The sequence below is a fragment of the Lepisosteus oculatus genome, chromosome 12 (assembly GCF_040954835.1).
Source record: "Lepisosteus oculatus isolate fLepOcu1 chromosome 12, fLepOcu1.hap2, whole genome shotgun sequence".
NCBI lineage: Eukaryota > Metazoa > Chordata > Actinopteri > Semionotiformes > Lepisosteidae > Lepisosteus > Lepisosteus oculatus.
Window position 1 is genome coordinate 6,113,204 of NC_090707.1, and position 24,820 is coordinate 6,138,023.

Genomic DNA, 24,820 nt, shown 5'->3' on the forward strand with positions numbered 1-24,820 from the left:
GTCTTTGCTGATAAGCCACATCTTAAACAGGTGACAATAATAGCAAAGGAATCATGAATTTTTATTAAAATAAGAAAACATAACAACACAATTTAAACTTATTTACTATCAAGTTACAAAACTGCTGCTTTGCACAGGAGTAGAAAATCTGATAAAGAATGTGTTCATACTTGTGTACTCTTAAGCACTTCTAATAACCATACTGTACATTTATGGGAATACTTTTTTCTGATGAGTCAATTAAAATATCTGTTCTCAGTATACATATTTATGAGATACATATTTTCCATTAGTGTGGGAGGAAGGTTAGTGAGGACTTCCCACCAAATCTCTTTTACTTTCAATCTCCTGTGCAAACATATGACTGGATTTGCCCATTTACACCCTTGCAGCAGCTCCCTGGCTCATTCCTCGTGAAAGTGAGGGGAGTTCGGTCAGCCTTGTCCCTACAGTCAGGCTCTTTTGCAATCAATAGGATCTGTCATGGGAGCCGGTTCAGGCTCCCGTGAAGCGTAGTTCAAAACGGGAAATCCGGGGCACAGTCCAAAGTCCAAAAACCGGGTGATCCATCCAAGACAAGACAGGGTTAAAAGCCGGAATGGGATCCGGAACAGGAACAAGAAGTTAAGAGAAAGTAACGAGGCCAGGCACTCCGAGATCCAGACTCAGCCAGTCAGGATGCCGTGAGGAAGCCTGTCCCGTCGGGTCTCTCCTGGACCTGCTGGTAGGCGGGCTTCCGGGCCTCCATCCTCCAATGCTGAGCCAGGAATAGCGAAAGCGCCAGGCTTGAATAATGAGACACAAAATAGGTGGGAGGTGCACATAATCAACTAAAATACGAAAGGGCCAAAGCACCCTTAAGAGGAGGGATCCCGGTCATGACAGATTCTAACTGTCACGCCCTCTGCAGCCAGAGGGCGCTCCTTCTCTGTCCTGTCCCTAGTTTCCAGTCTGCTGTCCTTCTGGTCCCTCTCTTTCCCTTGGGCTATATATTTCCGGGTCTTGCACTCTGTCCTCGCTCAGCATTGACGTTCGGATGTCCTGAGACCCGCCTAGCACCAGGGCGCCCCACGTCCGCTCCCTGAGGGCATAGGTTTCTATACGGCATTCCTGAACTCTTTGTACTAATGAGCCCGGGCGTTTTTCCCGTCTCGCCGCTACGCATATGGGTCTTTTTCCGCTCTCCTGCTCCCCACGGTTAGTCCCTTTGGACGTCCGTGACACTAACCGGATTCTAAGTTGTTACTTTCTTCTAACCGAAATCCTGAAATGCTTCTTTGCACCAGGATAATTAATCATTGTGAAAAATAAGAAATTCTTTCAAAATTTCAATTATTTTACATGTTACTTTTCATTGATTGTTGCCCTAGTGAATTAATCACCCATCAAGATAAGGCTGTTAAGGACTCAAGTACAGAGTATCAAAATAGAAACGGCCTTTCTTAATACACTACCAAAAGACTAAGGAAAAGCACAAACACAAATCAAATCAGTCCCTCACTCAACTGATTCTTTCATCTGTAAGTCCAGCTCTCTTCCAGCACTAACTGCCTTCTTTTGCTCAAGCAAAAGAAGATCTTCTTATCAAGCAGCTAGATACATGACTGGAACTGAGACCTGGTCAGGCTAAGTAGCTGATTGACAGAGCACTGAGAAAACAACGCTTCCACATTCTCCTGCCAGATCTGCCTGCTGGTAAGTCAATCAGCCTCCCAGGAGCTCCACACCCCAGCCCAGCTGCAACTAATTTAGAACAAGGCAGTACTGCCCTGACACAGAGATCTTCTGACGTTTTCACACCACCTTGCATACAGTAATATAATGTATCATAGCAGTTCATCACTGTTCAGAAACTGCTAATTTCCTCCAGGCCTTGTACTGTTGCATCTTTTCACTCAATTATAGATCCTTTAAATGTGTTCTGAACCATTTATTTCTTTTTGTTTTCATTTTAATTACTTGCTTCAATGAACATCTACAAAGGTAGCTGTAATGCATTACAAAGCAAATTTGTTTTCTAATAAAAAAGAATTACTCATCAGTCAAAAGGGCATATTTATTTTGTGCAGCTCTGTGAAAAATAGAATGTTTACATACAGTGCCTTGAAAAAGTATTCAGCCCCCAACACTTTTTCTGCAGATTCTGAATTTGAAAAGCAGCAGCAAATTGCAGCAAGGCTTATTGACACTCATCCACAAAGTGTTGAGTACCATGTCAAAACAAATTAAATGTTCCAAAACCTTTCCAACACCTAAAAATGAAAAACAGAAATGATTAAATTTAATAAAGTAATCTTGCCCCTTGTTATTGTAAGCTCTGATGTGCACAGGTGCAATACATTACTTTAATTTGTTGATTTACTCCACCTGTGTAAGAAAGTAGTGGATCACCTGTTGTCAATTCTTTTGTAAATATAAATACTCCTCTCTGGGAAGTCCTACAGCATGGTACAGACTTTCCAGAAAAAAAGGCATTGAACATCCCTCAGAGCTCAATACAGTCCATTGTACAGCAGTGGAAGAAGTATGAAACTACAGCCACACTGCCTAGATTAGGCCATTCCCCCAAAAGATTGCTGTCAAGAAGGTCTCTTATCAAAGACACTATTGCAAGACCAACTGTGACATTGAACAAGCCTTGCTTGTAAAGGGTTTGCAAAACACCATGTAAAAGATACAGAAATGTGTCAGAAAGTCTTGTGGTCTGATGAGACTAAAGCAGAACCTTTTGGCCTGAATCCTAAGTGGTACAGTACTGTATATCTGTCACAAATCAAACACTGCACACCAGCCAGATAACACCATCCACTGTGCAGTATGGTGGTGGTAAGGTAGCATCAAGTTATGGGGATGCTTTTCAGAGGCAGGGACTGGAAGTCTTGTCCTTGAGTGGTTCGGTCAGATTGTTGACCTTAACCACATCAAAAATCTGTAGCAAGACCTCAAACTTGCTGTACATTGCTGCTCTCAAACTAACCTAGCCCAGCTTGAGCATTTTTGCAAGGAGGAATTGGCAAACATTGCTCCATCTTGGTGTGCCAAGTTAATACAGACTTATCCAAAAACACAACTGGCTGTAATAGCTATTAAAAGTGTCTCAACTAAGTATTGACTAAAGGGGATGAATACTTATGCACATTTCTTTTGCAACTGTATGGTTGCAAGAACCAGCTCAGTCACTCAATTTGTTCAGTTTAGAATCAGGATTAACACTCGAGGTTCATGAAAAGGCTAGAAGAAGGCTTTAGACTGTAAATAAAACTGTCTAAAAAAAAAGGTTGCACTGTGACAAGTACCATACAGTAAGTTGCAATAATCCATCAGCTATAACAACAGGCAGATGTTGATACAACTGATGGTTATGATGGTGTAATTTATACAGTATAAATAAAAACAAAGAATCTATAACCAACTCAAGCCCATTTATTCATTTTGCATTTTGCTTATTGATATGAACAGACTCTACATTAGGAAAGGATAAAAAAGAGTTTGACATATTGAGTGAGCAGTACAATAGGTTGCAGAATTTTCCAAACATTACAAGTGCCTAACAGCCTTGGGACGAGTTTTTCAGGGTAGTGCAATAAAGACCATGTTGTTTATCACCTACACTGAAGACACATACAGTAGGCATATTCACATATCCTAATTGCACAAGATAAAGAGGGGTGCATTCAAGGAGCAAAAAAAAACACATTTAGTAAATATATCAAAATGATTGAGTAAATGCATTATTTTTCCAAGAAATATAAAATTACAGCCTGTTGCAGTGAAAAAAGTGTCTATTAATTTAAAATAAAATGAAATTTTTAGAAATGTTCCAAACCTATCTTGATATCTTTAAGGGAACATTTTTATTATAATTTGCTTCTTCTACTGGTTTCTTCTGTGGTTTGTAATTTATGTGGAAAATATCATCAATATCCCAACTCTACTTTAGCTCATAAAAAGTGAACTAAGATAATTATATTTTCCTGGAAAGGATCTGCTAGTGCTTACTGCTATGTATTCATTTAATCATTTGACAAGGACTACGGAAGCCAGAGGCTGTTAAAAATGAAAGGATTAATGAATTTAAAGATATATGGAGCTATTAAATGTCACAAAGCGTTCTTTCAGGACCCTATGCAGACAGCACAATCCGGGGAGGAGCGAGGAAAACACAAGGAAAAAGGCATGGGAAGGGGCTGGAAGGAAAACAGGGGGCGTGTCCAAGGCACACTGGTGTTCAGGGGGGTGTGTCCAAGGCAAACAATCCAAAGGAGTCCGAGGCAAATCCGATTATGATATAATGTTCAAGACCTGGTGATCTATCCTGACAAAGACGAACAGAGTTAAAAGCCGGGGCAGGATCTGAAGGAGGGTCAGGGGAATAAAAGGGGGGTCACGGGACCAGACGCTCCCAGTCCACGGACTCAGAAGGTCAGGACGCCATTGAAGCTGAACCTGCCGAGTCGCTCCTGGACTCGCGGGTAGGTGGGCTTCTGGGCGTCCATCTTCCAAAGCTGAGCCCAGATTGGCAGGAACGCCCGGCTTTTATAGCAGGGGGGGGCAGGAGATAAAAACACTAAACTAGGAAAGGCTGAAGCGTCCTTAAGAGGAGGGGTTAACGAGCGTGACATTTAACAGACGTTCAGGAGAAGGTCAGATTCTTATAGTTCACTTTATATACTTGCTTCCCGTTCACAACATTTCATGCATCTTTCCTCCCACCCCTCCCTCCACCCTACCTATACCCTTGTAGCTGCCTCCTTTGTTCATTCCTCATAAGTAAGGGGGTCATCAGAGCTGATCTTTGGCCAGAGCTGCCATTTTCTCAGTCAGGTGAGTTAAGATCAATGTATTAAGTATGATATCCCTGTATATTCGTTGGATTGTTTCATTGTTTTCAAAATTTGACCAACTTACTGAAATGAAAGATTCTATTTTCCAACATATGAAAAGAGTGCAATCTTTACCAGGGGTAAAACATGCATTGTTTTACAGTGAATAATGAGTTTCTATTTTGCTTCATCTCTGAAGAAAACAAATACTTGCATTAATATTGTACTTTAATGGTACAGAAACAGAAATGCTTATTTCATATTACATAATTACATATTCAGGTTTTGTTTCCTTAATCTTAAAATATTTTTAATAACACCCAGTACTTTTCAAGATTTTATTTAATTTCCTTCCACTGTGTATAATATATCTTTATCACCACAAATTCCTTGTGGCTCTGTCTTAACTTTGTTATTTAGTAGAACTGTGAAATACCCTAGTTTGTTCAATGATGTAAGTAATACAAAGCATTTTTTATTATTATTTCATAGAAGCAGGCATTTTAATTGATTCTTTTAGTACTTCAAGGTGGATATTGAAGAGCTTTACGTTTCCATGTGCATATTCTGCTTGCTGTTTATTAGCTGTAGTGTGTGTTCCAGGGGAAATGTTTTTTACTACACAAACCAGAAGAGACATTAACTTATGAGGGAGGGCATACCTGCCATACTGCCGTATTATTAGTGCTAGATTACAGTCATGCAATTTTAATGTAGTGTAAGGTAATCTAAAGAAGCATCACAGTTGTGGATTTTTTTTTTTATAAAGTTATAATTTAGCAACCAGATGGTGTATCACTCAGAATAAATATGCCTTTGGATTTGGTAGCCAGGGATTCAATTATGGGAGGCAGATGACTCGTCTCATAAGCAAGTCAAAAACAAATACACAAGGGAGGACAGCCTGTCAGGATGGTAGGAAAGTAATATTCTATGAGAAGAAAACCATTTTATGGGCTGGAAGGTAGCAGCTCAATCACAAGGCCCCTTTCTTGACGTTCAGGTGAATCCTCCTAGTATAATCCTGTGTAAGGTGGGGATGTTAAATTTTGTTTGTTGTCTTAACTAATGCATTATCTGAGATAGGATACACACACCACTCAAACAGAACATGACTGCCTTCTAAAAACTTTTCTAAATTGTTTTTCAATTGACTTTGGTTTTGCGCTGTTCTGTATTATAAACAGCAGGATTTCCGTAGGCCCCGTTTGTCTTTCAGAGCAAGGGTGAATAGTAAGACTATTTTAATGTGCCCAGCTGTGAAGCAGTATTTTGATCATTAACAAAATTGAAAAAATGAAATCAGTCTTGGTCTTAAGAGTTTCATATACCTGTCTTACTAATGCGAAAAACAAAGATATTTAATTAAAAATAAATATTTTGTTCATGATGGCCATTATATGGATTTGGTACAGAGCACCTAAAAAAATAAAGCTTTTCAGGATATGCTCTTGCTTGTTGTGAATCCTGGCCTAACAAATCAAAAGGTGCTTATAATAAGTGGGAAAGCATCTGGATGAATCACAGTGTTTTCAGACAAGGCCTATTTATCTTGTGTGTCACTGCTCTCACCTTGCCTGGGTTGATCGAGTGTTTAGAAAAGTAGCAGTGTCCCTTCCTGTAGGTATAATTTAAACTTATATTGAATTACAGATCATTTAATCAATTTCATGACACAGCTGTATAACTGCCTGCTTATGCAGAATGCAATTTTAACCTACAAAAGCAGAAAGTAGTTTTACATTTTTGGAGGGGATTTCTTTAATCATTTTATGATTTCTTTATTGAAATAATTTAACAGATACTAATGTAACAAATACAGCATGTTAGCAGTCATAAACAGGGTTTGCAATCTCTGTTATGCACTTTTGATTTAACATTTATGTTTGAAATACAAATGCATGTAAAATTCTAAAAATAATTGCATATATTGTCAGGTATCCATACTTCATATCAGCAGTCAGGTTATTACACTGCTTCATTTAGTGACTGCTAGAGCCTGAACTATTCTGGACAGGTGTAAATTGTAAGTAACTGGAACAGCCTAAGCAAGGCAAGGGACAAAAATGCTTGATTTTGGGGATTTTGTGTTCGAATGTTTGATGATGTGTCTTCCTATGAAATGCATATACCTGATTGAAGTTATTTTTACAACAGGTATAAGCAAGAAACCCAGTGCCATTGTAGCATCTCAGAAAGAGAATAAAAACACTATTGGTATTGTGCCAGAGGTTGGAACTATTATATTGAAAACAATTTCTAAGCAATATCTAACATATCGTTTCTCAGTGTGATTTAAAAAGCAACCCCTCACTCCAAAGCCCTAGAAACATTTACCTCCCAAACTTATGTTTGAAGTGCTGTTTGAAGAGTCAAAGCCAAGGCAAACATTTGCTTGGAAACATTGCTGGGCTGCGCACTGGTGCAATTGAGGTTCTTCGCTGTGGTTCAGGAGGGAATACAACACCAAAACCTTTCACTCTAGTTTTTCTAAATCATAATTATTCCCAATGTAATTCAATAAAAGCAATATATACAGTATACAGTACATACTGTACAGTATACTGTAGATCATACAAGAATCCCTCTCTTTTTGTCTCATGCCTCCCTCCTCCAATTCATTTTCACCTGTGCTGCTGCCCCTCGTCCTCCTTCTGCACAGAGGTACCAGCTCCTCGTCATATGATCAGACGATCAAAGGGCTGGAGCTCAGCCAAGCAGGTTACACCAAATCTCACTATACCGACAGAAACCTCCTCCAACATGCTTAATCCTTGGGTGTAGTTATTCCCCAGGAATGTGTATTTTATCATGAAGTGATGATTGAAACACCCTACTTGCGAAAGTCTTAAGAACTACTCTAAAGTTACAAAATGTCCATAATTCACAAGAATCCTGTTTATGTTACATGCAAATGATCACTTTCGATTTGGAGTCCTTGCACTGGTTCCCAGACAGGTTTCAAATTTATTTTAAAATGATTCTACTTGTAGTCATGGCTCTACATAGTATGGCTTCTCAGGATCCACCCAGTATGTTGTCCATGTACTCCCTTCCCAGTGACCTTATTTGGGCAAATCTGGTACACTAGAGATTCCCATTGCTTGGCTACACTCAGTGGGTGACAGGACATTTTGTTGCTATGCTCCAACAGCTCTGGAACACCATCCAAAGATATGCTGAATCAGGGACTCAGAAAAATTGGGTGCTCTTAAAACCTAACCGAAAAAACGTAACTTTTCATAAGGTTATTTTGTCATTGTTTAATTTTCTGTTTTTGCTCATTCAGCATTGTAAGGGTAGTTTTTAGTGTGATGTGTGTTTTAAATGTATTTGAAAACATTGTATTTATAATTGCTTTTAAATATGCTACATAAAATTAAGTATATTAATACTATTTGATATATTGTTGACATTAGCTTTTTTTTCTACTTTACATTTGTCTAGTAGGAATTATTCTGATCTTCTTTATAGGTCAGGAAGGTAGAAACCTTTAGCCGTTGAATACAGTCCATAATGATATATTAAAAATAAAAATAATTTTAAATGTCAAAGATTGACTTATAAACTACAATGTGCTTAACTGTAAGAGAAACATACAGTTGCTACAGAGAAACACCCTGTTGCTATGCAGTCAGCAAACACTATTAAATACAGTCCATCATGTCATTCTCCGCAAAATGGTATCCAGTAGGCACAATATTGTTGTTTTGTAATTCAGTGAAGAACCGAACTTGAATTTTTAATTAAAAGATTCATAGCCTGCAAGGCTATGTTTGTAACAGAAAAGCAGATGCCCTGAAACTAAAGCATATCATTTGCCCTCTGCTGCTTTTACACAAACATAATGTGTATTAAATGTTGAGAAATAATCATTGAAGAACATTCATGTTCTTTAATAGCTTTCTCAAACATTGATTGTTTATGAAATAGCTCGATAATGTGATCCTATTTACTTGTTTTTATATTTGATTGACACACATTTCCACCTCCAGTACACCTCTATAAATAATTTAGTGAATGCGTGAATCCCATTGCTCTCTATTGAGTTAACATTGTCTCAGTATCTTGTTATAACTTATTGCTACCTTGTTATACCTCACCCAATTCCATAAGTTAACATTTGCTATGTCATCAGTGGTTATGTGGGTTTTTTACCTCAGTTCCACAACAGAAGAGCTAGCATCACATCACATCGTCCTACACAGTCCTAGTATTCAATATATCGAATAGATTTTCCAAATTTATTGAGAGATTTTGTTGTCTGCCAAGAAGGGGCATCATTTCAATTCGGTTTAATGGATACTACTGAGAAACCCTTACAGAGAAGAATCAATAGTAAGCCATTTGTGTATGTGTTCAATGAATTAGTTGGTGTCTGGCCATGGTGACTTTATATCACTTTTCACGCTGTCTGTACTATCCATTACTGTCCAGATGAAGTGATACAAAAGACACCAAGTAAGAAATGCAAATGCTTCAGCTGAGCCAAAGCTGAAAACTGAGACCTGGAGTCCTCATTTGCAATTTCAACATCTACTGGAAAGAATGCCTCTGAACTATGCAATCTGCAATGCTCATGATACTCTGTACTTGTTGAAGCTGAACTGTGAAAGGTATTTGAGAGGTATCCAGATTTAAATGGTACAAAATAAAATGTTTGTTCGATGCATATCAGATTCTGCCTGCTGGGCTCTCAATCAGAAGGAGGTGAATTCTGGCATAACTGTTGTTTGAGTTATTAAAGGAACTGGTCTCCCAGTTAAAATGGAGTTTTCAAAGAATAGTACTTAAGCACAGAGCAGTGTTTAAAATCCTCATAAAAGAGAAGTTGTGATGATTTGTAAAAGCACAAAAATGTTCATAGTGTTGATTTTAGTTTCCTTTCCAATGCCTTTGATTGAAAAAATATGTTTACAGGAAGAGAAAATAGTATTAAGGATTCTCCCAAGTCCTGACAGTGAATGTCTCAACCACTGAGAAAGCTGACTGAGGACTTTCTACACATCCTGTATATGCACGTTTGTGTTAGGGATCACAAGTGTGGTAGGACTTGACCCATGATACAATGTGGAACTCAACCACAACTTTTGGTACAAGGAAGCTTATACATGTTGGTTCCCATAAAAAATGGCTGCTGTAATAGATTGCTGCAACATTTTAAAGGGAAAAGGATACTCTCCTTCAAAGTATAATCGATGTTGTCATAATCATGGATCCATCAGTCTGCTAAAACAATTTCTAAGGATACCCTTCAGATTAAAAGTGACAAATACATTTAATGTAATACATGCAACTCCAACCAAACACCAATATCTAAATGAATTTTTATGCACAACCCATTGCAAAAGCTTGGTAAAATACTACATGAAAATATCCTGCTTTCTGCAAATGTCCATTTCCTTAATGATGATGATGTTCACCTCTGCTGAACCTTTATGCATTAGGCACATTGTTTCATACAGGAGAAGAGTAATGTGGTGCGCAGGAACTGTCATGCTAAGCCAAACTGGTAATGCAGACTAACAGTTATGCATAAGAGTCTAGATTCTTTCAAATCCATTTCACATTACATATTCCTAGAACCTTAGGTACAGTTGATGCATCGATGGACAATTTCAAAACACATGGTCAACGTCATATATCATAACATGACAGCATTTTTTATACACATGCTATGTATGGAAATTGTTGCTGTTACAAACTATCTAGAAAATTGAATAGCCCACAAATAGGATCATGTTTGCAGGAATAAGATGAAACAATTTTCAACTCATTGCAGTCAGTGAGTCAATTCCTTAAAGAATCCTTCTTAAAGGGTTTGGCACAGGTCTTTGACTAGAAATTGCTTAATAATCACGATTCTTAACTTTCTGTTGCTGTTACATAAGGGTGTGGCACCCTTTTGCACATATGTTTATTTCTTATCTTTCATTTTATAATAAAATATAATTCTTAGCAACATAAAGTGTTGCAATTTTTTTTTTAAACCCAACTGACCTTACTTACTCAGGGTTATTGTTTCCCTTTAGATGAAGCACTAAAAAAAATCAAATCTGGTTAAATTTTTTACTTTATTTCTTTACCCTGTCTAACCCTCCTTTATTTAGCAGTATTTTCTATCTCCTTTTATCACTTTTTCTCATTTTGTTGTATATAATTATATGAAGATCTGGTACTTCAGTAATTCCCTCTCTTCTGGTCTAATTTGTATTCAGACACATTCAAACAGACATATTATTTTAGCTAAACAGCTGCTTTTTCCAAATGACCTTGGAACAGATCCCAATTTATTGCACAGTGGTCTTTGAGCACAGCCTGCTGGTGAGTCTTCTAGTATTCTACTCTCCTTCGGCAAAGTTCATAGAGGTTCACAACACTAAAGCAAGTGATTAATTGTTCCATTTAATGTTGTGATATGTCAATAAATCTGGTAGGCTGTTGTCTAATTTTCCTGAAAATTAAGCAACAAAGTAAAAAAAATTATCTGCAGTAGGTATATCATTATATTACCATGACAAATTTGGATGATAAGCCTAATCACTTTCTCTTTCAAAGGCATTATAAATCAACTGAGGTGCTGGTATCTTTGCTGCATTCAGCTTAAATCAGTCTTTTCAATATTGTGATGTTTTTCTCACTTCACTAATGTTTCAATTTTAAGGAACCGATTTATAAAGAAGTAAATAATCTTGATCATCAAATCCTAGTGAGATACCTGACTATACAAACTGGTGTATTTGTGTTATCTTGTATTTATTTTCATTGCAAGGAGGAAAATAAATTACACAAATAAGTGTAGGATGTTATCCATTAGGATAATCAACAGGCAATTTCTCAGCCCTGTTCTTTTCACAAACATTAAATATGGCCCTTTGGTGCTGCAGTTATAATTTGTACTGTCTGCATATATCAACAAAAATTCTAGTTTCCTGTTATTCTTCTTTAGGATATGATGTGGCACACCCTGGCCTGATGGGATCTTTAAGTACTGTACAGTATGTGGCTCCATAAGGACCATGTTCTTTACTTACAGTGTAAAGCTTAAAAAACAAAAACGAAAGCCTAATGCTTTTTGAGCTCCACCTACACTACCTCTCACACCGCTCTATAAATAGCCAGGCAGCTAAGGTCCTTACCAGCTGCAGAGTCCAAAGTCTTTCTCAAACTCTTTTCCAAAAAATGCACAGCAATCCACGGGCTCACTTTCTTGCTGTGGTGCAGTGCATAACAGAGGCTCTGCTTACTTCCTCACAGCAGAGGTCTACAGTTCCCTGCAAGGCTCTGCTTCCTGGTTTTAAATCATCACCCAACCAATGAGCTTATTAGTCTAATCAGTCAGGTGAGGATGGCAGGTCATTTCCCAATGCCTTCTGGAGATGAATAATGGATTAACATATGACTTTATGCTTCTATTCATTATATTCTATAGATTATATTATTATTACATGTAGATAGATACCTACATTTTTAAACAAATTAAGCAAGAATGCTATTTAATATCAAAAGCAAATTCAACGTTTTTGTAGGATATCAAGTACTCTTAAATGTAGGGAATGTAGTGTAAAATCACAAACATACTGCATGACAGATGTACAGTTTATAGTACATATTATACCTGTTCACACATCTGTACATACACGGATTCAATTATAAGATAAATTCTGTACACAAACAAATGCTTTACAAGAGGTATTTCAGCTGATGCTCAATTAAATAAGACTGACATTTCTGATTGGTTTTCACACTAATCAATTCTATTAAAGTTGTGATCAGCAAGCATTCTTATCTTCAATAACATTGTAGTTTAATAGTGCAGACAGCCAAAAACAGGACAGCGTTCAAGGTCATTTCCATCCTGTCTCACCCACACAGTTATTTTCATAGGCAAAAGGCCCCAAAATGGAAAATTAAATTCATGCAGGGTGTCAGAATGGAAAGGAGAGAGAACAAACAAGCAGGATTCCATTCTGAAAAGTGCTGTAATTACAGACTGTTAGTGATATACTCTTGCACGTGCTACACCATTTCAGAGCAAGACATTTCCGGATCAGTTGGATATGGCCAATACTAAATATAGCAGAAACAATATCACAGGATTATATTTTTGGTTGCTCTGCTCCTGGAATCAGACTCCACTCCTGGGAGGGAATAAGGTAGGAAAATGACCCCCCCCTGGAACTGAAACAAAACGGTCACCAAGGTAACACCTTGGGAAGCCTTTCATCTGAAGTCTGATCAAGACCCGTGTGACATCTTCTTATCTGCAGCTTTCACATTTAAGGACCAGACATGGGCATTTGCAGATCAAGTAACAGCATATAAATGCAAAGAATAAAGCCCAAGGCACAAATTCATGTGTGTTTGTTTGCAGTTCCCACTGGGAATGGGTATTTTTACTACAGCTGAAAGTATTATATTGAACACTGCGGGAATGTAAACACCAGAGTTCTTTTAAGATAGAGACCACCTTTCTTTCCTGTCATCATCTACAGAGGACATTGAGAAAACTGTTCCTTGTGTTTCACGAGGTGTCAGGAAAGGTAACAGACATTGACTGTGTTTCTTTGACTGGTGGCGATATACAGTAACAATGCATAATGTTATTTAATAATATAATTTTTTTCCCCTAAGTCATCATTTACTTTAATGTTTGCAACTAATTCAAAGGTCTACAACATTAAATATCACTCTAGGAACATCTAATCCTGAAGAAAAAAAATATTGCTTTATACAATATACTGTACATAACCCAGTGCTTTCCTCCCCATCACAGCAGATCAATTTGAAGAGACCACATGATGGCAGTGTTTTGTAATGATACCAAACTCATCATACTCATCACACTGGAATTAAACACTAATGAAGGGCTTCATTATATTTGTGTTTTGTTATATACAGTACAAATATAAATTTCTGATTTCCCCCTCTATTTCCAGTGAGTAAAATTGTTCTTATGTTTCTACATAAGGTTAATATCCACGTTGCTCACTTATTCCTTTAAATCTCTTGGAATGTCACTGTTATACACTTTATCCATTTCCCCTACCATCAAAAGTTCCAAATATGTGTACTGTTTAATGTATTGGCTGTGACAGTGTGTCATGTACACAGGAATCATACTAGCAACAGCTAGATTCCTTGTTAGAATAATTTTACATTCAAGTTTGCAGGCAAGCCCTGATTTGCTGAATGTTCTCATTTAGGAGTCTAATTCTAATTCTGGAGATTGTGTTCTCACTCTTGATGGCTCTCACATTGCATTGATATGTGCTATAAACTTTAGACTATGGCCAGTAGACAGTATGTATATGGTTTGGAATGCCAGAAAACCTCTGGAAATCATTTGTCTAAATTAAATTATTCTGAGGGATTCTGTTTCTTGGCATTTAAGTTTCAGAATATTCAGTAATCTTAAGTGTTTTCTAAGTTCAAGTGGACTTTCAGATGGGACTGTTTTCTGCAATTTCCGTTTCAATACACTTCTGTGAGACTTGCAGTAAGTTTTTGTCTCTTAGCAACCATTCGTAAATTGTGTCTTACTGTACAAACTTAACGCGTAATTAAAACTTTCATTTTATTAAATGTGTCCTTTCTTCAAATTCAGAGGCATATTCCCATCTTGTCCCCTGATCCTGTCAGATCTCAGAAGCTTAGGCTGACTGCTGGGATAGAAGGCCTTAAAGTAAAAGCATTTCACTGCTGTACTGTAAGTGTTTTTTACAGTACAGTAACACCCAGAAGGTCCCAGTAGGTTGACAGTGGATACTATGATAAAGGACATGCTTTTTTGGGGGGGACTAAAAATTGAAGTCTTGATTAAAGATCCAATGGCACTGTTCATAAGAGAAGGGATGTTCCGCTTTGGGCTTGCAGAATAAGACTTCCCCCAAAAGTTCCCCCTCAAGTGGTGAACCAGTGTCTTGCTTCTCCACCTGATATGCTGCGTGGTGGGCATGCTGTTGCAGAATGAAGAGAAGACATTGTACCCCATTAGTACTCCATTCAATGGTGAAAGGAGTATGATTGCTCCTGTTTGTAATTTCTACATATCCCAGTTCATACAGTGTGTATAGAATGAGAATGTGTTTTTTCTCACCTCACATCATTGTACAATAATTGCAACAGAAGGGAATGTTTAAGGGAATGATCTGAGGACCCCACAGTCAGACTGCAGCTCTGCCCAGTTGCGGCCAGTATTATATGTTGCACATTTCAGTCTCTGTCTCCCAAAACCGCTTAAGATCAAAAGTTGGAAAAAATCCTCTTCCATTTGGTAAAGTCTCATAATTTTGTCATTTAAATGGCAAATACAAGTATAACTGCAGGAAATATGTAATGGTTCTTGTAACCCTAACCCTACCATGGCCTGAAATGAATGCTTTTTAAATGCGATTGTAAAAGCTGTTTTCACCTGACTGGAAATTTGCCGAAAGAAGATCTGTTATTGATGAAGATAACTTTTGAACAGCTTGTATGACTGGCTTTGAATGTTTTACACCAATATGTTTTAGGCTGAGGAATATTTTCAATTTTCATAAACTGAGGACCCCACAGTCGAGACTGCAGCACAGCTCACTTGAGTCCCCAGCTAGGGTTAGGGTTAGCATTCCCACACGACTTGGACATTTTTAACACTCGGTGCTGGATTCTGTGGCCCAAGTCAACTTGAGGATGAGTGATATTTGGATCCTTTCTCAAACTTTTTTTTTTAAACTTTTAGCGGCCAGTATTGTACTTTGAGCATTTTTGTAATTGCTTCCAAAAAACGCAGCAGATCAAAAGTTGGAAGAAATCCTTGCCCATTTGGTAAACTCTCTTAATTTTGTTATTTCAGAAGCAAATACAAGTATAACTGCTGGAAATATTTAATGGTTCATGTAACCCTAACCCTATCGTGGCCTGAAATGATGCTTTTTAAATGCGATTGTAAAAGCTGTTTTCACCTGACTGGAAATTTGCCGAAAGAAGATCTGTTATTGATGAAGATAACTTTTGAACAGCTTGTATGACTGGCTTTGAATGTTTTACACCAATATGTTTTAGGCTGAGGAATATTTTCAATTTTCATAAACTGAGGACCCCACAGTCGAGACTGCAGCACAGCTCACTTGAGTCCCCAGCTAGGGTTAGGGTTAGCATTCCCACGCGACTTGGACATTTTTAACACTCGGTGCTGGATTCTGTGGCCCAAGTCAACTTGAGGATGAATGATATTTGGATCCTTTCTCAAACTTTTTTTTTTTAGACTTTTAGCAACCAGTATTATATGTTGCGCATTTCAGTCTCTGCCTCCAAAAACTGCGTCAGATCAACAGTTGGAAGAAAGCCTCTTCCATTTGGTGAACTCTCATAATTGTGTCATTTCAGAAGCAAATACAGGTATAACTGCATGAAATATTTAATGGTTCTTGCAACCTTAAACCTACCATGGCCTGAAATGAATGCTTTTTTAAATGTGATTGTAAAAGCTGTTTTCACCTGACTGAAAATTTGCCGAAAGAAGATCTTATATTGATGAAGATAACTTTTTAACAGCTTGTATGAGTGGTTTTCAATGTTTTAGACCAACATTTTTATTGATTGAGGAATATTTTCAATTTTCATGATCTGAGGACCCCACAGTCAGACTGCAGCACAGCTCACTTGAGTCCCCAGCTAGGGTTAGGGTTAGCATTCCCACACGACTTGGACATTTTTAACACTCAGTGCTGGTTTCTGTAGACCAAGTGAAAATGTGAGTAAAATTTCAATCCGATCTTCAACTGCATCTTTTCAAGCAGAACAGACTAAGTCTTGCAATTCTTCTCTTTTAGCAGCCTAAATAGCTCTTTATTAAGCCTCTCTGAAGTCACTCATTTATTGCAATGTCATGAAAATATCCTGTTACAACCATCAGTTAACATCAAAGAAGTATTACTATGTAAGAGGGGCTTTTCAAGACACTACCATTATATATACAGATCAATCATCCAATGCTGAAAAATTTAAGTGATCAAATGTTCAAATGATTTGTTAAGTTCATTTGTTTTGATCATTTCTTTTAAATTTTTATTTTTCCTGCATTTGTGAAGTCCACAGGGAAGACACTTAATATAAAATAAAGATGAGGATAATAATGATGGTTATGGTTATTTGCTTGAGAATATATTCCAATTTGTTTAAATAAAATGATTTTAATTCTTCCACCCTTAAGACTTCAGTTCCCAGCAATATTTTGCATCTTTATATGCTGATATCCATCTGGGTATTACATATTTAAAAGGAAATGGAAGGGAACATAAAAATAACTTTTTTTTTTTCAAATAGAAAGTTAATGTACAAGTGCTATAATGGAAAAATGTAACTGGTACACATTGTTTTGGTCTTTCCAACCTTTACTCAGACTGAGTGGAACTCTTGTTCTTCAAACATGTTCTAATCACAATGCTATAAGGCTTCTCTGGCTGGAATTAGAAAAAAATTGAACAGTACTAGAGGCTGATATTCACCACTCACTACAGCTTTGTTTTGTCATTCTACACTGTTATGTAACATTTCACCCCCGCCCAGCTGTCCACAGGAAAAAATGAATATAAATATTTCTGATATGCTGTTGCTAATCTTTGAACTGATTATCAAATAAAAAGCAACAAAAAAGTAGATTATCTGCCCCTTTACAGTAGAACAGTATACACCTTCAGTTATTATCTTTTTTTTTCAGAACACATGCAGGAAAATAAAGAGCCATGCATGAAATCAAATTGCACCTTCACTTTTCATTTCTGTTTGTAACAGCAGGAAGTGAAGTTAAAAATCTTTTTACGACACAGGTAGAATTGCAACTGATTCCAGAGACCCATTTTACTTTAAGAAACTGATGCAGGTTTTAAAATTGCTTTCTTATTGTGATGTTGATCTTTAAGACTGACACTAAGGACAAAAGAGCTGTTACACATCCTTGCTTGCTGTCTCTTTTCACAAAAGACTTAAAGCTAGCAAACTGAGCTGAGACAATTCGCAATGAAAGAAATCATGTTCCCTCAACAAGAATGTCACCAGGGAAAGTCAAGGAAAAGTAATAAAGTAAATGACTTCTTTATTGACACCATCTAGACAAAAGACACAAGGGTTTTTTGTTTTGTATTTTATTGTGATGCTGAAAGTGTAGAATTGGTAAAGCCCAGGAACAGAATTCATAATTATGCAAGTATCTGATTAACAACTTATTATGACATTTTTAAAGAATGTATTGATTGTAAAAAGATTCAACCGCAGAACTTTCCTGAAAAAAATAAACTTTCTGATAAATGATGATAAATGGATGATAAATGTATTTCTTATAAATGATATTTTAGATTCACCACCTATGAATATCTCTAATAAAAAATGACCCAAGGCCATACTCACTATAAATATTTACTTCTACATTAAACTGGCTGTTTTTATTATTATTGGGGGGAAAAAGCACTATTTTCTTAAGAATGTTAATTTAAATTAATTAATTTAAATACATTTTACTATTGTTTCTCTAACAGTAGTAATCATATTAAACATTGTAAGGGAGAAATAACTTTACAGATTTGCACCTTATACCACCAAATATTCAACGCAAATGTTCACTACACTGTATTTTATGTCTTACAGACAAAACCACATAGTGGATACACATATATTGGTAGAATGATTGCTTCTGTGTATAATCTATAATGATTTTCTTTTTCAGTTGTGGTTGTGCTTTGCTATTTGTTTTTAACTTGTCATGAGTCATATTTAAGTAGTTTAGACAAACAATTTCATTCTTATTGCAAGTTTTTGTTAGGTAATATGACAGATTCAGTAAAATGAGGCTTAGCTTTCATGCTTATTGTAGAGTAGCTTGTTGGTAAAATAGTTGTGTGTTCAAATACAAGGTAAGTCACAGATGTTATGTCCTTGAACAACATACTATGCTTACATGGGCACAAATACACTTTGTGTGTACATGGGTACTGTCACTTTGAATTAACGTGTTAGCCTGAAGAAAAGCCCAATACCGTAATTTCCCAATAAAACATCTGTGTATTAGAGCAAAATATAATGTTCTCATGTCATTAGAGAAATGGTTAAGATTGTGACACAATGCAATGATATATTTCTTACCAGTTTTGTTCAGTACAGAGTTTAATGATTGTGTCAGTGAAATTCTCATGGCCAGGATCTTCCTTTATTTAATGGGACCCATTAATCTATGTCTGTTAATGCATGAACTGGCGTTCCAATAAGAGTGCCAGCAGCATGATGTGGAAGATTATTAATAAGATAAAATGGCAATTAAGCTGCCCCCCTCAGCAGGAACCCATCCAAGCAAAACCACCACTTAAACTTAACATTTGTAGTTCTACTGTACTGTATATACTGTATGGTGCACAAAAATGGGTTTACTTTCATAGCTTGTTTGGTTGCTCATTTAGATGGTTGGTTATTTGTTTATTTGGTTGGTGGGCGTTTTTTTGGCTTGAGGAAATCTGCAGGGCCAACACATTGACACAGTCACAGTCCGTCAGTCCAGCTTTTTCTTCCTGCGTTAAGAACAAACTGGATCTCTGGATTCAAGCATGCCGATGATTTCTGTTGTATTGAGAATAGGGATCCAAAGTACAAAACAAGATAACACGAACAAAACTTCATATTGCATCCATTAGTAATTTATGTTTTTGTATTTCAAAACAAAAAAAGAAATCCTTGGGCTTAAATGTTTTTAGCATTTACTGCACCACATAAAATCTGCCTGCAGGGCTTCTAAACATATTAATGGCTATATTCATCCCCTGGGTATGAACTCTTCTGAGCTATTAAATGGATTGACAACCCACAGATAAGCACAACTCCTCTCTAGCTTACTCCTCACCTTGCCTCCTCTCTGGTGTCTTGTTTTTGAATTCCCCAGAAAAGCTTGTAGGTTTTTTTTATTTTAATCTGATTTCTCAAACCTAAAATGGTTGGATTTTCAAAATTCTGTACATACGTACTCTATGTAAAAAGATTAACAGAAACAGGTTTAAGAGAACAATTTTAATCCTATCGGTATTCCTCATGAGTTTGAAAATATTAACACAAAATAAAGATTGATTTTTTTAATGCATTTAAAAATATGAAGAATATACAGTAATACCAGAAAGGTTTTAAAGATGTTTCACCCACAAAAGAAACTTTTAAAAAGACTACTGTATGTATTTTCTTGTCTTCTTTAGTTTTATGATTTGGTTCATCTGTTACTCTCAAGCACAATCTTGAAATTAATAGAAAGCTTGCAAAACAGAGTTTTGGTCAAGGTGTTGTCAATTTGTTTTACTTAAGAATGACAGCTGTTCCTGTCCACACTTAAGCTAAACATAAAACTGATAACTCAAGTACTAAAGAAAGCCAGTCAAGAAGCAGATGGACAGATTTTGAAACTCCACTACAGAACTACAAATTCAGACTGAATTTAAAAAATTGATTAATTTAATGCAATGTATGTGGGACTCCTTTACAAATGTAACACACCTTTAAGACATCCTGAAATCAATCACCAAATGGCTTGCTATTAGTATTAAAGACTGCATGATAACCTGTCATGAAGAGTGTTTATTCTGCATTTTCAGTTTTTATTTAACTTTTTAACTTTGTATGCTTGTTCTAAGATATTCTAAGTTAGGGTTAGGGAGTCCTGCAGGGTTTCCAAGCATTTTTAAAGAAGCAGCTGACGAGAGTCTAAAACAGACGATCTGACCGGATATGTAAATAAGTAGTTTAATTAAGTAATTGAGAGAGGAGGTGGGCAACTGCCCTTCCAGGAGTAGAACTGCCTATCCCTACTCAAGATCTTTGACTATATTTATGTTTGCCATTCTAATAATTCCACAAAAAAGGACCCTTTTAATGAAAAAAAAATCCTTGCCGCAACTGAAAACACATTGATGTGCAAAAGTGCTCTGAACTTCATTGGCACATGTGTGAAAAAAACTGGTATAGATTCCCATTCCAGTTCCTTACACAGCTTGAATTTTTTGTGTTGTTACTGGAAAATATATGTTGCGAAATAAATGACAATCACAGAAAATCATTCATATTAATAGTCATTAATAAAACAATTTAATATTTAATTTAATTAACGATTTTAGCATTTTGCACATCCATCTCCATTTTCCAACCACTCTGTCCAATAAGTGTCCCTCACCAGGACAAACATGCTTTAAAGGGATTGATGGATTTTTAAAAAAGTACACTTTTTCCTGAGCGTTTCACTTAACCCTTTCACTTTACAGTTTTTAAGTGCTGTCCCACTGGTACAGCTGCCTACTATGGCAAACCTTTGTTCACAGACTCCAAGCAGTTCCTGCCAGGCCATTTCGGGATACTTCATTCATACTGGGGGACAATTTTTACAAAGAATATGGAGTTTTTAAAAAAAAAACATTTCATATTTTACCTTTTGCGCGTCATTTTGTAAAAATATACTTCAGAACTGTGTTTCTTACTTTGAATACCCTAGCGTGAAAGGAACATGCCCCAGCAGGAAAAGTTTTTTTGATTATTTTCCCGGATTCCAGTATAATGGCAAAATAAACTTCCTAGGCAAAAATTCACGGGCGCCAAAAATATCCGATCTTCCATAAATCAAGCTAAGCGTTTCCTACCTTTATGTCTTTGGAAGAGTGGCTTTCACAGTGCTGAGATACGGTAGCCGTTTGGTTCATGTTTCAGCACCCTGGATAGCTCAGACCTCTCAGTCAATCCTGCAGATCAAAGATTTCTCTGAAGCTCCTGTAACACAGGTGCTTGGCTTTCCTGATCTTCCCCACTCTCCGGAGCTGTGCAGTGGAATGATGAAGTCTTGTGGGCACTTCACCTCCTCTATCCTGTGACACGTACACCACCCAACCCAATAATCCAGGCGCAAACTACACTCTGTGCCTACAAACGCCGTAGTATGCCAGTTGGCAAGGTACCTTTCGATACGTACTGTATGTTCTCATGGGGAAAAAAAAGGGGTAACGTAAACTTTTGCTCAGTGCCTCGACTAATGTTTCACTTGTTTAGCACGGTGGGGAAAAAAAACCCAGAAACTACCTATACATTCTCAGCTTCCTGGACATCAAAAGCAGCAAATCCAGTTTTGAATAGTTTCTCTTAGGAATATTATGCATGAGTATATCCCACAACTTCTGCCGAGAATAATTTGACAATGGTTCTTTCACGCTTTGTTTTCGATTGAAAAACTAACAAACTTCTGGCGTTTCTTTTATACTCAAATCCTGTAGTTCTTGATATCGATATCATTTTTAAAAAAAATTACAATTATTACACAGTAAGCGTTTATCACTGTAAATTGTTTCGACATTCTTTTGCTTAGCTGTTTGAATGATTATGACTGAAAGCTACTAGTTTCTAGACTACTCATCTAAACAAGTAGCGAATACGTCCTTTGTGCTCATGAAATTCGCTCAATTTGTAATTGTGATTGATACAGTAAGTACAGTTTTATCATACAATTACACAGCACTCGGCAGGGGCAGTGATGTATATTTAATGTGCTCTATATTTAACTGTTTTGTTATCCTATAGCGATACATGTAACTTTCGTTAAAAGAAATGCGATAAATCACAATCTAATGGTTTTTTAAAGAGTAAATGGTATAAATGTTCCCTCTGCACAAATAATGAAATTCCAGCTAAGCTTTTAATCGTATCTTCGGAGGAACATTCTACCGCCATCTGGAGCTTTGCTTTAGTGGAAAATATTGTATATCGGATACGTTACATAATCTAATCAAAGACGTAATTACTGAAATGTACTGTGCACCCTGCCCCATCTCTGTGTTTTTAAAACCAGTGCTTTATATTTCTTACTATTACGTGAAAGACTTTCTAAGAAGACTGATTATTTCACACTGGTATTTGCTATCTCCTCAATGCTACGTGGCAAATTGCACACTTTTGTACTATACTTTCATGACATCAGCGACAGGTAGCATTTACTGTATAAACATACATATACAGTAGTACTTGTTGTTTACAGTGATTATTATTGATGCAGAAACAACATGCAGCAAGTAGGTATAATGGACTTAAATTTGAAACTAGTTTGGATCGAAGACTTCATCAACGCAATGCTGAGTAGTAGCTGAGCAGTAAAGCCCTAGGAGAGTCCTTAATCTGATCTTGTCCTAAATTAGGTTCCTCCCTACATCCTCACAACATTACTGCACAGTTGGTTGATGTTCACTATAATTTCTCCATAATTCGTCTTCTCTTGGGTCTGTTAAGGGCAAAATCGCCATTACCAATGACTAATAACACTCTATTACTCTCTATGCCTCCAACGCAGATGGTCTCTGGCCCACAGAATATGCTGATAACCTATCAGCTCAGGTCTCTGAGTCTAGTGATCATTTTGGGCTACCAGTGCAAAAACTGAGCAGCAGATTAAAGACATTCTTCTTACTGTATGTGGAGAAGTGCCACTGTAGTCTGAAATGTTTATGCATCAGATGGTTTGAGCAGATGGACATGACAGTCCTGTGCCAGTGTGGTGACCCTCTGCCCTGCAGGAAATGGCAGAGGGTCACCACACTGGCACTCTGAATCAGAATTTTGATATCTCTCGACCAGTCTGTTGATTGTTGAAAGAAAACCCTTCTTTCTTGGGACAACATCTCTAAAACACAGTCTGCCTTCAGTCTGAGAGCAACAAGGTGCCCAACAAACTGAGCATGCTTGTATATTAAACTGTTCTGGCATTAGTTAAAATCATGTTTTGAATGGCTATTTCTTAATAAAGACATTTTAGTCATTTTACCTTTAAACTCAATTCAAATACTGAACATTATGCACTAGATGTATATAAAATCACATAACTTGAGTTAATATTTTGTTATTTTGAAGAACAACACTTCTCAAACAGTCAGCCATCTTATCGGCATGCTATCTAAAATGTGTGCAACTTCTCATTTATGCCTGAGTGCTCTCCAAAGTTTGAAGCAGTTATGATCTGCGTTGCAATGTTTCTTGTAGTACTCAGTTCACCGGTTTGCAGCCATTAAGGAGAAAAAAAATAAATGGATGGAGCTGTTTTCAATTATTCATAAGAATGTGTGATGACATTAAGCAAGGACAGTGTTTCAGATTTCCTTGTATTACGGTAGTTCATTCAGCAGTGAATAATATTGTGTTCTCAATGATCTACTGATGTAAAACATTGACTGTTGTGTTTTTCTTTTCCATCAGTAGGTGTGTGTACATAAATGTATATATCCATGTACTAGGGAGTTCCAACTATCTCATTTGTATACTTGGTTTCTTGGAAGAGGGGTGCTACACTGGAAAAGCCTTCAAGTCTTCAGACCAACCAGTTTGACTATAGCTGGAAAACAGGAGTAGAAACAGGGTACTGAAGGAAAAATTACCCAAATATTTCCCAAAAGTGTGTTTCACAAAACAGGATCACCTCCTTACTTCTTTAGAAGTCCTCCAGAACATTTGTTTTTATATGAAATAGCATCCTTCTTTACACTACAAAATCAATACATCAAAATCTATGTATTACAATATTCACTTTACCAGAGGAGAAAGAAGACCACTAAAGTTTTATTTTATCATTACTCCTTTCTCCAAGTTTTGGCAAGTATAATAACTCACAGTAAACTATGAGTTCATGTTATTAACATTTCTAGTTCATTACATTCTCAACTGCATGCTGTATAAAACTAATGGGCCAAATCAAGGATGGTAAAGCCTGCATAAGTAAGTAATTTATCATATCTTCAAAACTATTAACATTAACCAGGAACCAAGAAGTGCTGCTGTAATGCATTTGAAGGGTGCTAGATATTTGTAAGCACTTTACAGCTATTTACAGACGTGACTTCTGAAGGACTTTGATATCAGTGAAAAAGGGTTCCATTAAAATTAATAATGTGACATTCTACTACAGTATGTGTTTCTACTACTGTATCTATTAGCATTGATGTTAGAGACATAACTGGACACCAAAT

The 24,820-nt window shown here is 36.8% G+C and overlaps 1 protein-coding gene across 2 annotated transcripts in view; it reads right to left on the reverse strand.

Annotated features, from left to right (window-relative positions):
- Nucleotides 1-21,850, reverse strand: part of LOC102693511 (inactive dipeptidyl peptidase 10-like) — a 121,513-nt gene extending 99,663 nt beyond the window's left edge. For both annotated transcript variants that reach the window (XR_011191290.1, XM_069196644.1), the window contains exon 1: nt 21,464-21,850. Coding sequence is in view for 1 of the 2 variants with exons in the window: in XM_069196644.1 (XP_069052745.1) it covers nt 21,464-21,523 (60 nt within the window). In the remaining variant the exon portion in view is untranslated. The remainder of the gene's footprint in view (nt 1-21,463) is intronic.
- Nucleotides 21,851-24,820: the final 2,970 nt, after the last annotated feature.